The 14,718-nt window shown below is 34.9% G+C and overlaps 2 protein-coding genes and 1 long non-coding RNA gene across 4 annotated transcripts; 2 read left to right on the top strand and 1 right to left on the bottom strand.

Annotated features, from left to right (window-relative positions):
• Nucleotides 1-5,639: 5,639 nt before the first annotated feature.
• Nucleotides 5,640-7,643, top strand: LOC120079477 (transcription initiation factor TFIID subunit 8-like). The gene is made up of 2 exons (XM_039033678.2): nt 5,640-5,801; nt 5,909-7,643. The coding sequence occupies exon 2, from the start codon at nt 6,378-6,380 to the stop codon at nt 7,509-7,511; it is 1,134 nt and encodes a 377-aa protein (XP_038889606.1). The 5' UTR covers nt 5,640-5,801; nt 5,909-6,377; the 3' UTR covers nt 7,512-7,643.
• A 1,570-nt stretch (nt 7,644-9,213) lies between these two features.
• Nucleotides 9,214-14,006, bottom strand: LOC120079476 (protein LONGIFOLIA 2-like). 2 transcript variants are annotated; one of them, XM_039033676.2, is made up of 5 exons: nt 12,995-14,006; nt 12,818-12,873; nt 10,756-12,732; nt 10,507-10,657; nt 9,214-10,367 (listed from the first exon to the last, which is right to left on the bottom strand). In XM_039033676.2, exons 1-5 carry the CDS (start codon nt 13,152-13,154, stop codon nt 9,568-9,570), a joined length of 3,144 nt encoding a protein of 1,047 aa, XP_038889604.1. In that variant the 5' UTR covers nt 13,155-14,006; the 3' UTR covers nt 9,214-9,567. The 2 variants fall into 2 exon arrangements, with proteins under 2 accessions (XP_038889604.1, XP_038889605.1); XM_039033677.2 differs by having other exon boundaries at nt 12,818-12,870; nt 12,995-13,892.
• LOC150035391 (uncharacterized) lies at nt 13,258-14,430 on the top strand. Its single transcript, XR_016530273.1, has 3 exons — nt 13,258-13,397; nt 13,502-13,570; nt 13,924-14,430. It is a non-coding gene; the product is annotated as an uncharacterized LOC150035391 (long non-coding RNA).
• The last annotated feature ends 288 nt before the right edge of the window (nt 14,431-14,718 follow it).

Raw genomic sequence — 14,718 nt, 5'->3', positions numbered from 1 at the left:
TAGCCCTTTGCTTACATCATTTGGCCATGTTTTTTTACGAAAGGATTGTTTGGTTTAAGGTTTTATAGATGTTTGGGAATAAAAAAAACATAGAAATAAGATTGTTGGGAATCAAGGATAATTGTGTTTGATTGTGCATGAAAATGTTATAAGAATTTTTATGAGAACAAATTATCTTTGTATTTAATTTATAAAATTAATCATGACACCTTTACAAAATTTTAATAGATTAGTTGATAACCAATAAATTCAATTCAAAGTTTTAAGCAAAATCATATTATTAAATACAAGTATTTTTAAAATGAATAGTTTATAATTAAAGTAACATGATTATATAAATTGATGGAACAATTTGATGAATTTATATAATTATAATTTATTAATTAATAAAAAAATCAAAATTAGTTTGAAAAAATAAATATAACATTTTGTGATTAAATAATAATTATAATTAATCAATGATAATCTAATTATAATTATTTAAAAAGTCTCATAAAATATTAATCATAATGATAATTAATTAGCTACATATATAATTTATTAATGAATTAATAGTTTTAATGTATCAATCTTTACGATTTATTAAAAATATATATATATATACTAATTTATTGAACTAGAATAAATATATTATAAAAAATAATTAATTAATTTATGAAACTCAAATATTATTAGTCCCTGAGTTAAATTCAAATAATATAATTTAAAATTTAGAAGAAAAAAAATACATTTTTAGCCCCCGAGTTTTCAGCATTAAATGTGTTTGGTCCATGAATTTTAAAAATAGATTCTTTTAGTCTTTAAGATTTTAAAAATAGATTTAGAGTCCCTCAGCAAAAATTGCCCATGTGGTTGCTGATTGGGATTTAAAAATTGTGGAAGTGGAATTTTGTTTTTAAAGTAAAACAAATTTAAGAAACTAAAACCCTAAAATTCATTAAAGCACGTATTTTCTATTATCAAACAGCAAAGCGTCAGTATCTTCCTCCTGCAAGACCATTCGACTCCTCTTGGGTGTTGCACCTTCATCACCGGTCAATTTAGCCGACGGATTGCAAAAGAAACACCACGACGAAGCTTCATCTTCAACGGTAAGCACATCACTGCCTCTAGACGCTTGGTAGTCTCGTTGGTTCCTAAATGGGAGATGCTGTTCTTTTTTGTTTTTTAAACTTGCAGAAAACTGAAGTTTTTAATTTCTCTATTTTCTTCTGAAACATTGCATAAAATTGAAAAGGAGGAGATTGTTTTTTCTCTAATTTAATACTCCTAGATTTTTTCCTACTGGGCATGTTTCTGATTGTTTCTCTTAATATTTGTATACCTCTAATTGTGGCAATTGTCATCACAACGAACTCGTGCTGAGTCTTGAGATTAGCGGACCAATCTAATTGTGAGAGATACATAATATGTTATGTATGCAACTTTTTTTTTTCTTGTTTGTTTATGTTTGGCATTTTTTTTATTACAAATGTCACTTGATTGTTTGAACGAGTGGTACTCTTCTGCTAGAGATATTTCAGATCAGAGTGTGGAAGGTGGTGAAGGGTCGAATGAAAGCGATGAGAGACCAACTTCACCTATTTTAGAATTAGATGTGCAAGTTGATATTGAAGGGCAAGCTGAGTCAGTTTATTGGTCAGAGGATGTCTTAAATGATCCACTTAATTCTGATGGGAGAGGAGGTGGATGAACCACTAGAGCTTAGGGATGAGACTGATATTGATCATATTCAATTTTGCGTTGGTATGAAATTTAGCAGTTCTAAAATCTTAAAAGACGTGATAAAGAATTATAGACTGAAGAAGTTTTATAACTTGAAACTAAAAAAGAATGACAAGAAAAGAGTCACTGCAATATGTCCTGTTGTGCGTAAATGGAGGTTGCATGCATGCAAGTGTTGTAGATGCAAATAATACATTTCAAATTAAGTCTCTGACAAATGAACATACATGTCCTAGAATGTTCCATAATAGAAATATGAACTCATCTTGGTTGGCTAAGATTGATCATATTAGAAACCAACCTGGTTGGAGTCTCACCAAATTCATTTAAACAGTAAAAAATGACTATTATATTCAAATTTCAAGGACCCAAACTTATAAAGCTAAAAAGAAAACCTTGAAGAAGATTAATGGGAATCTATGAGACTATGCTGAGGAGTTGAGATTGTGGAATGAGTGTTCTACCATTAAAATAACTTGTGATAGGGTAGTTGAGGGTCTTGTTCCTACTTTCAACGACGCTTTGCAAGATATGTTTTGAAATGCTGCGAATGCCACTACAAAGCCTGAGTTTGACAATATTATGACAGAAATTGGTAAGTTGGATGTGTGAGTTTGACAATATTATGACAGAAATTGGTAAGTTGGATGTGTGTGCTTACTAGTATTTAATTTGAATGGTATAACAACGAGGTATTGGTCTAAGCATGCATTTTCAACCCAAGTTAAATGTGATCTTTTGTTGAACAACATATCTAAATGCTTTAATTCCTATATTTTGCAAGCAAGGGATAAACAATAATTCAAATGCTTGAGACTATTTGAAAACTTGTGATGCCTAGATTGTCAAAGAAGTATGAGTTTTATAGTGATGTCTAGAATGTTCCGGTGAGTTCATTTTCGATGTTAATCTATTTAAGAAAGGTAGGTGGTTCCATTATTGTTCAAGTAAAAAAGAAAAAGGAGAAGAAGATCCTTAATGTTTTAATCCATTGGAATGGCGTTCTACTAGGTTGATTTTCCTCTTTTTAGTCGATTCAAGTGGTGAGATTAATATATATATATATATATATTTTTTTTGTTGGTGAAATTTTGGAATAATTTCGTAATTAAGTTTAATGGTATAGAATCTTGTAGTAGCTGGAAAAACTCATGGATGGCAAAAAATTAGAGTAATTCTCATCGAAATGTGAGGTTGGAGAAGTGTGATGTGTTTTCGATTTTTAGGCCAATGTTTTTTTTCAGTAACACCGAAATGAAATCACCAGAAGAGAGGGGAGAGAGAGGTTGAAGATATTAAAAAAAAAAAAAAAATTCCTTTCGTCAATTTTTTTGTTTGAGTTTAACAATTCTGTTAAGAGAGGTACTATTTAAACTTATTTCACAGAACTCGAAGACTAAAAGCATCCCTTTTAAAAAATTAGGGACTAAAGATACTTATTGACGAAAACTTAAGAACTAAAAGGATAATTTTTCCAAAATTTTCTAAATTTTATTTTCATATATTAATTAATTTAAATTAATTAGTTTTTTAAAATAAGATTTAATTCATTAATTTTAATAATATATAAAATAAAAGAATAAATTTATATATTAAAAGAAGAGATAGTGAAAATCAAGAAAATCCACACTTTCATATGGGTATCATTCATGAGTATAAAGGATGAGTATTCCTTACTCATTCCCACCCTTATTCCCATCCCCATTTCTCTCAATCCAAACCCCTCCTCAAAGTAAAAAAAAGGTATTCCATCTTGCTTCGCGGTCACGCTCATTTGAACTCTCGCTTACTTGCTCACTCACACTCTTGTTAACATAATTACTTTAAATCTATTTCGAATAGATTAACCTTAGGATCATTCATGTCAAATTGCCAAGAATAATTAACATACCAGATTCCATTGAGAGAGATTGATGATAGTTTCGAGATGATGATAGCTTTAAGATGACTATTGTCTTCCTCAACCAAAACTTTGAATGCCCTTAGTGGATCTCTCTAAATGGGATTAAAAAAAGATGAGTATATTGGGGACCATAACCCTAAAGTTTCTTTATATACTAGTTCAATTAGGATTCTCATTAAACCCTAATTAACTAGGAATTGGCTTCTATCCATTAATTCTATACTCAATTAGGAGTCTAGAACCTTAATTAATTAGATCACATAATAGAACCCAATCTAATAAAACAATCCAATGTGATAAAATATTAATCCACATACATAATCAGTACTTTAATTATAAGTATTATTATTTAAATACATCTAACAATCTCCCACTTGGGTTATATCTGTGTACCTGGCATAATTAAATCACATAAACCTTAAACGCACATAAACAAGTTATTTCAATAATAGAATTTCCCTTTAGTTCAATCTGATCCATCTCCCATATTAGCACAGAATCAAGGAGGTTTTTGTCACTGCTCTTGTAACTAAACCTTCCTTGATCCCAGTTTCAATACATTTAATGACATAGATTAAGTATGGATGGATAGCATGGAAACTACATGCACAGTTATCTTGATCATGTCTATTTCCAATTGGTCAAAATTCCTTTGTGAGATCATTCTTAACCTTTATACTAAACCGCATTTACAAAATCACATGCATGATAAACAAGTCAAATAATAAAACATAAATCATCAACTTTATTCCATATAGAAAACAAACAAATTAAGGTCAAAGAACATCCTCAATAACAAACTCTCACTAAACTATGGAAACAGAATAGTGACTAACACCCATGTAAGCAACATGCTCATGAAAAATTTTAGGTGGTAAACCTTTAGTCAATGGATCTGCCACCATAGAGTTTATTCCTATATGTTCTATTAAAATTTGACCATTCAAAACTCTTTCTTTCACAACCAGAAACTTCACATCCACATACTTTGACTTCGTATTACTTCTGTTGTTGTTGGAATACATCCCGTTGACTTATTGTCACAAAATAATTTTAGTGATTTTTCTATGCCAACTACTATCTACAACCCAGTGACAAAATTTTACATCCATATTCTATGATTGGATGCCTCATAATATGCTATATATTCCACAGCCATGGTAGAAGAAACCATAAGTGTTTTTTTTTAACACTTTTCAAGGATACAACTTCTTCAGCCAACATGAAAATATAGCTTGAAATGGATTGTAAAGTGTCTAAAACTTCTGATCTCTGATAATTAAACATATAATATTTTGTTCTCTATAAATACCTCATAACCCATTTGGCTACTTTTTAATGATCCAACCCCGGGTTGCTCAAATATATGCCTAACACTCCAACCATGAACGCATTATCTGGATGTGTACATACTTGTTCATACATTAGACTTCCAATAGTTGATGCATATAGGGAATCTTTTGCATCTTATTGGTCTCGAGTATGGTTTTGGGGTATTGACCCAAATAAAATTTATCATTTTTAACGATAGGGTATCTCCTAATGCGCAATATTTCATGCCAAATCAAAATAATGCACAAAAAACTACGAAACAAATAACAAAACAATAGAAAAAAAAGATGAAAAATAAAGTATTCACAAATGACTATAAATCAAAATAAAAGAAATTAAAAATTTTCTAAGAAATAAATGTAAAATAGTGGTAAATTGAAGTAAGGATGATTGTTACATTTTTTATTGGAATGGTGAAGTGAGTATAAAAATAATAATAATAATAATAATGGTCGCTTTATACAAGGAGGTGTTTGATGAGTGGTCTCAAGTGTTTTAATGAAAGGGTATCATTCGTGAAAAAGAACATGTTAAAACTAAATATTAACTATTAAAACAGGGTATAATTGGAATATGAATAAAAATGAAGGGCAAAATAGGATTCTCCTGCTTATACCCTCTTTTGATATAATATAGATTTTTAAGGCTTTTAGGACAAAGCTCATTTTAGCATAATTGCGTCAAACAATCTCCAAGCTCCATCACTATTTATATGTCAACTGGGTTCTCTAAAAAACTCCGATTCCCTTCTCTCTCATTTCAACCTCCCTCGCCGTTCTCTGGATCTCAGGGTTTTGCTTGGGTTTTAGATTTATACCTACCGTTTTCCAGAAATCTAACCGTAAAGTTTTCATATTTTCACTCCATTTTTGTAATTGTAATCTTCATTTTTGCGATCTAGGGCTATGTTCTTCTCCAATTGGGTACTTAATCCTATTCTTTTTCCAGATTAAATCCTTCCCAAGTTCTTGTTTCATTCAATCTGGAGTGTATACGGCAGCCATTGCAATTAACGGTATATAAGTTGAAGACCCTTTCGAGTTTGTTTGACTTTTTGGTTTTTCTGAACGCGAATTTTGCTCTTAATTCGATAGTCCGACGTATTAGGGTTTTCTCAGATGCGATAATTTTGAGCTTTGGATTCTTTTTGTTGGTAGTTGTGTGATGCTTTGTTCTACTGAAATTTGTACTCTCTCTCCATCTGGGCATAATCTTCTACTTGTAGACTGTCATTTAAGTCGGATTTATGAGAGCTAGTGAAGTACGTAGGCAATTTCGTCATCTTCTTCTTCTTTACAGTTTGATTTGCTTGATCTTATGAGGGAAGTGCAAAGCGGGGTATTAATTTAATGGGTGAATGACGAGGAGTTTTGGATACTTGTTCAGAGTGTTGATTTAGTGATATGAATATTTGAATATGAGCGATGGAGGTGGGGAGATTGGAAAAGTGCATGAACGACCAAAGACGAGAAAGAATTTGGGCAGTGAAGATTTCCCGCGGGCGCTTGCCAAGATTGCTGTAGCTCAAATATGTGAGAGTGAAGGGTTTCAAACTTTTCAGCAATCTGCCCTCGAAGCGCTGGCTGATGTCGCGGTTCGGTATGTTCAAAACATGGGAAGCACTGCAAACTTCTGTGCTAACTTTGCTGGCAGAACAGAATGTAATTTATTTGATATAATTCAAGCACTAGAAGATTTGGGGTCGGTTCAAGGGTTTGCAGGTGCTTCGGATGTTGAACATTGTCTCGCAAGTTCCAGCACAGTTAAAGAGATTATTCGTTATGTAGCACAAGCGGAAGAAATCCCATTTGCCTACTCAGTTCCCAAATTTCCAGTTGTCAAAGAGCGAAAGTTGAGGCCTACTTTTTTGCAAATTGGGGAAGAACCTCCTGGAGAGCATATACCTTCTTGGTTGCCTGCACTACCGGATCCGGAAATATACACTGAGTTCCCCACTGTAAAGGAGGAAGTAGTGGAGCCTCAAACAATTAAAAATGAGCCAGAAAAACAATGTAGAAGTGCAGAGAAATCCTTCTGGAATCTGAAGCAGTTGTTGTTTTGCAATGGATTGGAAGGATCCCAAAGAGAAGATCCTAGAAATGCAGCTATGACCAAACAAATACAAGAAAGTAACCCATTTCTTGCTCCTGCCCTGCAATTTGGTGAGAAGGAAATTTCTCCTATCGTTCTTCCAGAAAAGGCCTTGAACAATTCAAGTACAGAATATCCTGTCCCTGTCATGGAGAACTGTCTTGTGGATACACATGTCTCAGTGCTGGAGACTTTTGCTCCTGCTATTGAATCAATAAAGAACAATCTGTACGATTCTGAGGAAAAGTTCTCTCTGAACAGGAGATCTACTGTACAGTTTAAGATTGGGACTGGCAAGAAGCTGGTAGGTAGCACAATAGAATCGAGAGCACTAAACAATGGTGTGAAGAAGTCTTCATCCTGGTTTGTAGGGGAAGAAGAGAAGGATGACAAGAAAAGAAAGGCCGAGAAGATTCTGAAGGACTCGATGGAGAACTCCAACGAGCTATCTCAGTTGTAATTAGGTTGCTTGATTAAAATTTGTACACGGAGTTTAGGAGACTGGCTGCAGTTTTTCGTGGTTGTCAAAAATCACTGACATTGTATTGTCTGGATATTAGCTTATAGAATGAAAGATTCAAATTTGTGGAAAGAGAGATTCCAGTTTAGCGAATTTTTTGAGGTATGCACATGTTTTTAATGAACTAATTCATTTTCTTCCCTAATAAACTTGGCATTTGGAAACGCATTAGTTGGGGGATACAGAGGTTGGGTGAAAAACTCTAGCCTCCCATAAATATCATCCTAACCAATGAAATTTTGAGTTGAGGGAGATCAAAAGAAAGGGAGGGGGAATATTATTAAGTATAGTTTAACATATGCATTGTGTAAGAATCATCTTATCTTTTTCTAATAGTTATTGCGAAGTTGTAGGGAAGTTTTTGGTTAGAGAGATCTCTTGTTCATATTTGTTCTTCCACACATATTAGCTACCCCTATCTGATTTACAGTTCGTATTCCCCAGAAATTATAATTAAAAGCTCGACCTTTGTAATCTTTTTGTTAATTATGTAGGATTTGTTTCCAAGTTTCATCTTCTAATAAAAGAATTTGGAGTTCGGTATTTCTTGTGGCTTCCCCTATAAGTCTTAGATCTGTCACTGTTTTCTTTCTCCACTTTGGTTTTTGCTCATGGGGAGTAATCAGACGTACTTCTGGAAATTTTGGTTTAGTTTAGATATTGGTATTGCACGATTATATACACTTCTCATGGGGAGTAATCAGATGTATTTGATATTGCACAATTATAGACACTTCTCTGTGGAGCTTAGACTTTAAAAATTCTTTTATTGCTTAAATCTCAACTCTTCCACTCAAGGTCCAACTAAAAGTTTGAGAAACATTCTCCCTTTAAATCTTCATTTGAATTCATCTGTGACTCTGGAACTTGTTGACGACCCGTGACGACCATGCTAATGTAGACATAACTGTAGCCAAGTTTCTATTCCATGAAAGTAATGGTTTACTGGTTATGCATCAACTATGGTTTTATGATGTACTAAAACGCCATGCAAGCACGTTTTTCTGATTTCTTGCTTCTGCCATCATTTTGATTATTTGCATGTTCAGCTAATCAGGAAACTGTTGCTATTGGGTAAGTTTTTGGAATGCAGCACTTGTCCTTTGATTTTGCTTACGTTTAAGAGTTTGTAGGAATTGAACGTTCCATTATTTCTTGGATTGGGTACCGTTGAAATATGTTACTATATCTGCGACGTTACAAAGGTGAAGGAACGGAAATTCAGAACCTGAGATTTTTTTACAGAGACAGATGAAATTCTTTGCCACTCCACTTGGCTGATTCAGATATCTACGTATAGAATGATTTTTGAACAGAAGTCTGTTGCAAATTATTCCGATGAAGAAACAAAATTTAAATCTTGTGGCTTGAACTACTTTGGAAGATCAGCGGATTAAGATTTAAGATTACGTTATTTCTATTATCTGCAAAATTGTTTGCTTGTGGATTTGAACTTGGAAGTTCGAATCTAGGAAGCATCAACTCTGATCACCATTGTCTATTTTCTCCTAGTAAAGTTATCTTTCAATAATTTGAAATATCATAGTGTACATTGACCTCACTTCATTATCTCCCTTCAGAAAAGAAAGGTCCTTCTATTGTATCTTATATGATCAGAAAATGAGTTTCTGCTTGTGTGATCTTATGGTATAAAATTATATGAAATATATATTTTTTTTTTCTGACGTCCAGGACCTGGATTTTCCAAAATGGCAAGTGGTCCATACAGTATGCCTGGACAGTACTTGAAAACAAGGATGCTACTTGTACCTTTGCCTTCATATACAGTAAATAGTTGTTTCTAATACAGTTCTAATACCAGCAACGATCTAAATTCACACACAGGAGTTGCTGGGACTGTACAAGAGAAAAAGAAAAATTCTGGAAGGGTAATGTCAAATGAACCTAAACCTGTAGAAGTAACCAAGGATGCAAACTTTGAAGTGGGAGGTGAGGAAAGATTGCACATTTATTTATCTAAGATGATGGGAATTCCCTAGTTTGAGGGAAATTCCTTGCAATGATCGTCATAGAAGCTTGCCTCATTCATCACTATCTCAGTTATCAAATCTTTGAAGATCTGCCGCTCAACATCCAACACTATGCCTGGAATGTCATTTTGGTAATCTCCCCAGTAGCGTGATGGATATGTCAAATCTTTCCAAATCATGTTTCTTGAAGCATCATCACAGTCGTGGATATTGCCATTTTGATCCTGTAGCTGATCAATCTGTGTGCATAATTCTTTCAAAATCTTTTGCCCTCTTGATTCCTTTCCTGCAATTTTACTTTTTGAGAGCCAATGCTTGGAAGAACGTTCAACCACTAGTTTGTCCAAAAGAATTTCATTAACCGTATCAAACACAAGTTTCCTCTGAACTTTATCGCAATCTTCTGATCTGGAATTCTGTTTACTGTATGAATCACCATCAAAAGGCCATTTGACTCCAGTGGACTGCTCAAGTGCAAGAAATAAGTTGGGATTGATCAAGTGTCCTGGTGAGTGGAGCTGAATGGCAGATAGCCCATGGTCAAGATCTTTGAGGAGACCTGATTCTGATAATATTTGCCAAATATATTTGTGCTGAGAATTCATTTCTTGGCAGAGATGATTCTGGCAGTCATTCAAGAGCTCCTCCTCCTCGTTACTGAAGTTTACTTGGCGAATATGCTTCCTCAATTTGTCGATCTCTGATTTCAAGTTCTTAATCTCAGTGCTGAGGGTCTCTGTGCTCTTCTGTGATTGAACTGGGACCTCGTGACTGGATTCTGCTTCTGAATTTGCGGTCTCGTCATCTATACAATCAAAATTCAAGAGTTCTTGTCATATAACAGAATGCAACATAACTATTATTGGTTATTATCTCTCTTTTCTGCAGTAAACAGCATCCTAGTGTGAGTGGGTGGGAAAAATAATGACGTATGAGTTCCATACCTTCAAAAGCGTATGATATTTTCTTGATAGGAGATGGTGAATCGTCTTGGTAAAATGAAGAATCAAGAACAGAGACGGGACTTTGTTGCTCAGAGGTTGTTAATGTTGGTTTGACTTTTGTGACGCTGTTGCTCAACCTCATTTCTGCTTTCTGAGAAAGTAAAATTCAATATGTTAATTAGATAAGCACTCACTCAGACCAGTGAAATAAATGTACTAATGCGAGCAGATGCAATTGTTAACACTAACCCTTTGTTCGCATTCATCATCATCCTGCAGGACATAATTGCTTCTGGTATTGTCAAATTGCGTGTTGGTTGTATTTTGTTTATTGATGTTTGATGCCGCTCCATTACTCTCAGTCTTCAGAGGTTGAACACTTCCTCGTTGACTCATATCTCCAGGGCATCTACTACTTTTGCTTGATTTCTTGATGCTTTTCTGATTCGTAGTGGAAGATTTTTGTCTGAGTTTTATTTCTGAGGAACATGATGCAACTTTTCTGGTGTTAATCCTTTCGGTCCTGCTTGAATCTGATGATGGGGTGGTGGGACATGATTGTTTTTCTAGTCCAAACTTTTTATGTAGTCTTGAGCTTGTAAGTCTTTGACTGTTCCCTGAGGCCTTGGACATTTCTGTGCGAAGACAATTTTGATCCTTGGTCGATTTTGTTGGTCTCGAAATTCTTGTGTTGGTATTTTTGTCTGTGAAAGACTGTGAATGACTGGGGACGGACCGAAGATGAGTATGTTGTAGACCAATATCTTTTGTAGATTGCATTTTCACCTGTTCATTCCCACTGCACAATGCATCATGATTCGATGGCACTGAGGGAGAGGAATTGCTGATTTTTTCCAAGTGTTTAGTAGGTTTCATGATGATTATTGATGATTTATATGACTTTGAAGAGTTTGAATCCTTGGCTCTGGCAGAAGAAGCCGTGTTGTCGAACCGCGAGTTTCTTGGGCTTGCTGCTCCTGAGCTGCGATTCTGATCAACAGTCCCGTCAGTGCTTATTTGTGATGCACAGTCTGATGCTTGTTCCTTGCTCTCAAATATTGCTCGAGATTTTTGCATTGCTTCAAGTATCTGTTTTAGAGCTCTGAGATCTTTTCCAGATTTGGTGAATTCAAGCGTTGATAGCCTTTTTTCAATTTCTCCATAAACAGAGAAGTTGTTTGGCACATCTGTTGCAAGTTCATGACTTTCAGTAGCCGGCTCATTAAAATCTCCTTTTCTGTTTAGTTGGCTCTTCTGAACTGTTTCCACCTTGAGCTTCGCACAAGCATTGGGTTTCAAACCCAAATGATTGTTTCGCAAGCTGGGTGAGTATGAATCTCCATGCGAAATCCTTGGGGACCCAGAAAACCGACTTTGTTGTGTGCTCTCATCATTCTTCCTCGATGATCTGGACAAAGAATTTTGTTCGTAGGTTGGGTAAGCATTGATCAATCTTGATGGACTGTTGGTGGTTGAAGTTGAATCTGGGAGAGCATCCAATCCCATTAACTTTGCGACTACCGTTGTTGATTGCCTCAAACTCACTGGTTCTTCGAAATCCCTGTCACCCTTCTGCAAATCTTTAACTAGATCATTTGATCTCGTTCCAGATGCAGAGCACCTAGCCCAGCTTTCTTTACTGTCCAGTGATAGCCTTGGTAGTTCCCTGATCTTTATGGTTGATTTCAATGTATCATAAGACTCCCTTCCATCATAAGATAGCCTTCTATTGAACTTGGATGCTGAATGTGCTGGAATGTCGTTCTCTTCATTGGCATATCGATGTGCTTCTCGAAGCCTTGCAAGAACACGAAATGATTCGTTCGATCCTGAAGTCTTGGAGCCTTTGTATTCGACTTGTCTTGTGGGCCTCGGAGAGTCCACATGTTTTAATTTACGACTCACTGCTTCTTCTCCAGCCACAGTTCTGACTGGAATAGCACAAGCTTCTCTGTTCATGTTCTCTTTGACGATATCCCGGAATTCGAAAGTTTGGCAGCTCAATTGCTTAGCAGTAGCATTATGCTGGTTCTTCAAAAACTCCCGAGTTGTGTTTCCAGGCAAATCAACATGACTAAGCAATGTTGTTTCAAGGTGAGCTGCTCTGTTGTTAGCATCAAGAGATGAAAAACTGGAAGAACAAGAAGTTGTAGACGAAAACGAGGTTCTGGATGACTCTGTGGAGACTCTTTGTTTCTCTTTTCTAGTCTTCTTCTGGTTTTTCTCCTACAATTGAACACAACATACACTTTACAAACAATATCTTCTTTCAAAACTCAACTGAATTATTTCTTCCAAGCTGAATTCTTACCAGAGTTCCCTGTGATGCACTGTTTGACTCCATTGAGATGCTTTCATTATGACCTGCTAAAGAAGTCCACCAGCAACTATTACAAAAATGGCTCGAAAAAGACTGTTCATTACAAGAGATATCTTCTCTCTGAGGTTGAAACTGAATTATGGTAGAAGAAGAAGAAGCAGCAAGTACCTGGCTGTGGTAGGAGTTTCTTGCGGTTGCGGCCGGCGACACTCCGACCACCGAGGAAATAACGCCGGTCAAATACCTGAAAAATGCCATTCATACAGCCAATTTGCTTATGAAGGCTTTGATTCTCATCTGATAAAGAATAGCTAATCCTTGCAGACATCTCTTCACCTCCTCTATCTCTCTCTCTGAACAATGCTTTGAGTTAAAATGGAAGAAACGTCAAACATCAAAGAGAAGTTTGAGAAAGAAAGAAAGAGCACTCAGAATGATTCTGCAACACCAAATTGCAGTAGCTTTTTAACAGAAGAGGTAGAGACAGAAAAAATCTTGAGCAAAACGTTAAGGGTGGAATGTGAAAAGCAAGCCAAACCAAAGAACAAAGCCACCAAACATTCAAAGCACTGTAAGTAGTCCCCACCTTTTTTTCTTAGAATTATAAGTCCAAAACTTAACGGAATAAGAAACTCATAAGATATAGTTTTGTTTTGGGTTTTGTTTTGGTGACAGAACAGGAAAAGAAGACTGGGTTTATTATTCTTTTGCTGTTCTTGGGAATGCAGCTACACAAGCAACAAGGTAATCAAGTAGGGATTGTGGGTTTAAATGGAAGTAAAAACCAAAACCAAAACCAACCAATGCTCAGAAACCAGTTAAAGAAAGAGAGAGAGATGGAGGAGAGAATGATGCTCTGGTGACAGCTTTTTTGTCTAGTTCATTACGTATAAGATAGAAAAAGGGAAGAAGAAGCAGGAGGGAAGGGAATTATGAAAGAGAATACTAAATATGAAAATTTGGGTTTAAAGATGGGGAAGCTAAGAAGGAAGTGGCCAGTGGGTATAATGGATGATGTGGGTCAGATCTGAAAATGGGATTATTTTATTCTTTCTTCTTCTTCTTTATTTATTTATTTTTTTGTTTGGTTTTCACAGAGTTTGATGTGGAGAAGAAAGAAGATAATGGGGGCTGGTGGACCTCTCTCTCTGCTACTTTGAGGGAAGAGCATGTGGTGTCTGTCAGAAAAGTAGAACAAAATTTAAGAAAGTGGGATTTTATTTTTACAAAAGTACTTCCAAATAGGCCTTGCTTCAACTCTAATTTCTCCCCCTAACATCCCTTTCTTACCCTTCCCACTGAACCTTTCAATTAAACCAAAAACCAAAACAAATCTCCTTCTATTAACTATGCATCGACACCATCTTTCTCCTTCGAGTTAAAGATTCAATCCATTATTTCGCTAGATATTATACTAGCAAAAAAATCTCGTATCTTTGGTAATACGAGTATAGTTTAACTGATATAATTTTTGTTTTCAGCTTTAAGTTTAGATGTTTGATTTCCTCACCTCACATATTGTTTTAAAAAATTGCATCTCTAAATATTGAGATTACAATATGTTTGAATGAAAATCGACATATCCTATATTTTTGTAGCTTAAATTATAGTTTTGTGTCTATTTAGTTTCTTAAATTTGAAGTTTCTGTCTAGTATGTCTTTGAATTTTCAATTTGTGTCTAATAGATCATTGATAAATTTATTTAAAAATAAATAAATAAATGAGTTATCAGATATGATTTTGAATTCTATATCTATTGGGACTTTAAAGGCATGTTTGGTTGTCAACTCATATTCTGTTTTATGTATTCAAATCCAAATATATTTCGCAAGTGATGCAAATTATGTTTATGAATAGTTTGTGGAATTCTATGACCCAAATTGTACAAATT

Source organism: Benincasa hispida, chromosome 6, assembly GCF_027475165.1.
Source record: "Benincasa hispida cultivar pf3 chromosome 6, pf3_genome.v1.1, whole genome shotgun sequence".
NCBI classification, from domain to species: Eukaryota; Viridiplantae; Streptophyta; class Magnoliopsida; order Cucurbitales; family Cucurbitaceae; genus Benincasa; species Benincasa hispida.
The sequence above is the reverse complement of the archived record's forward strand: the minus strand, read 5'-3'. Positions and strand labels throughout refer to the sequence as shown.

Bases quoted from the DNA above. Each gene is read 5' to 3' on its own strand.
- LOC120079477 (XM_039033678.2), top strand. From the start codon at position 6,378: ATGAGCGATGGAGGTGGGGAGATTGGAAAAGTGCATGAACGACCAAAG.
- LOC120079476 (XM_039033676.2), bottom strand. From the start codon at position 13,154: ATGTCTGCAAGGATTAGCTATTCTTTATCAGATGAGAATCAAAGCCTT. The intron at 12,874-12,994 runs GTACTTGCTGCT...GGACTTCTTTAG, and splicing joins GAAACTCCTACCACAGCCAG to CAGGTCATAATGAAAGCATC. The intron at 10,658-10,755 runs GTTAGTGTTAAC...TTACTTTCTCAG, and splicing joins ATGATGAATGCGAACAAAGG to AAAGCAGAAATGAGGTTGAG.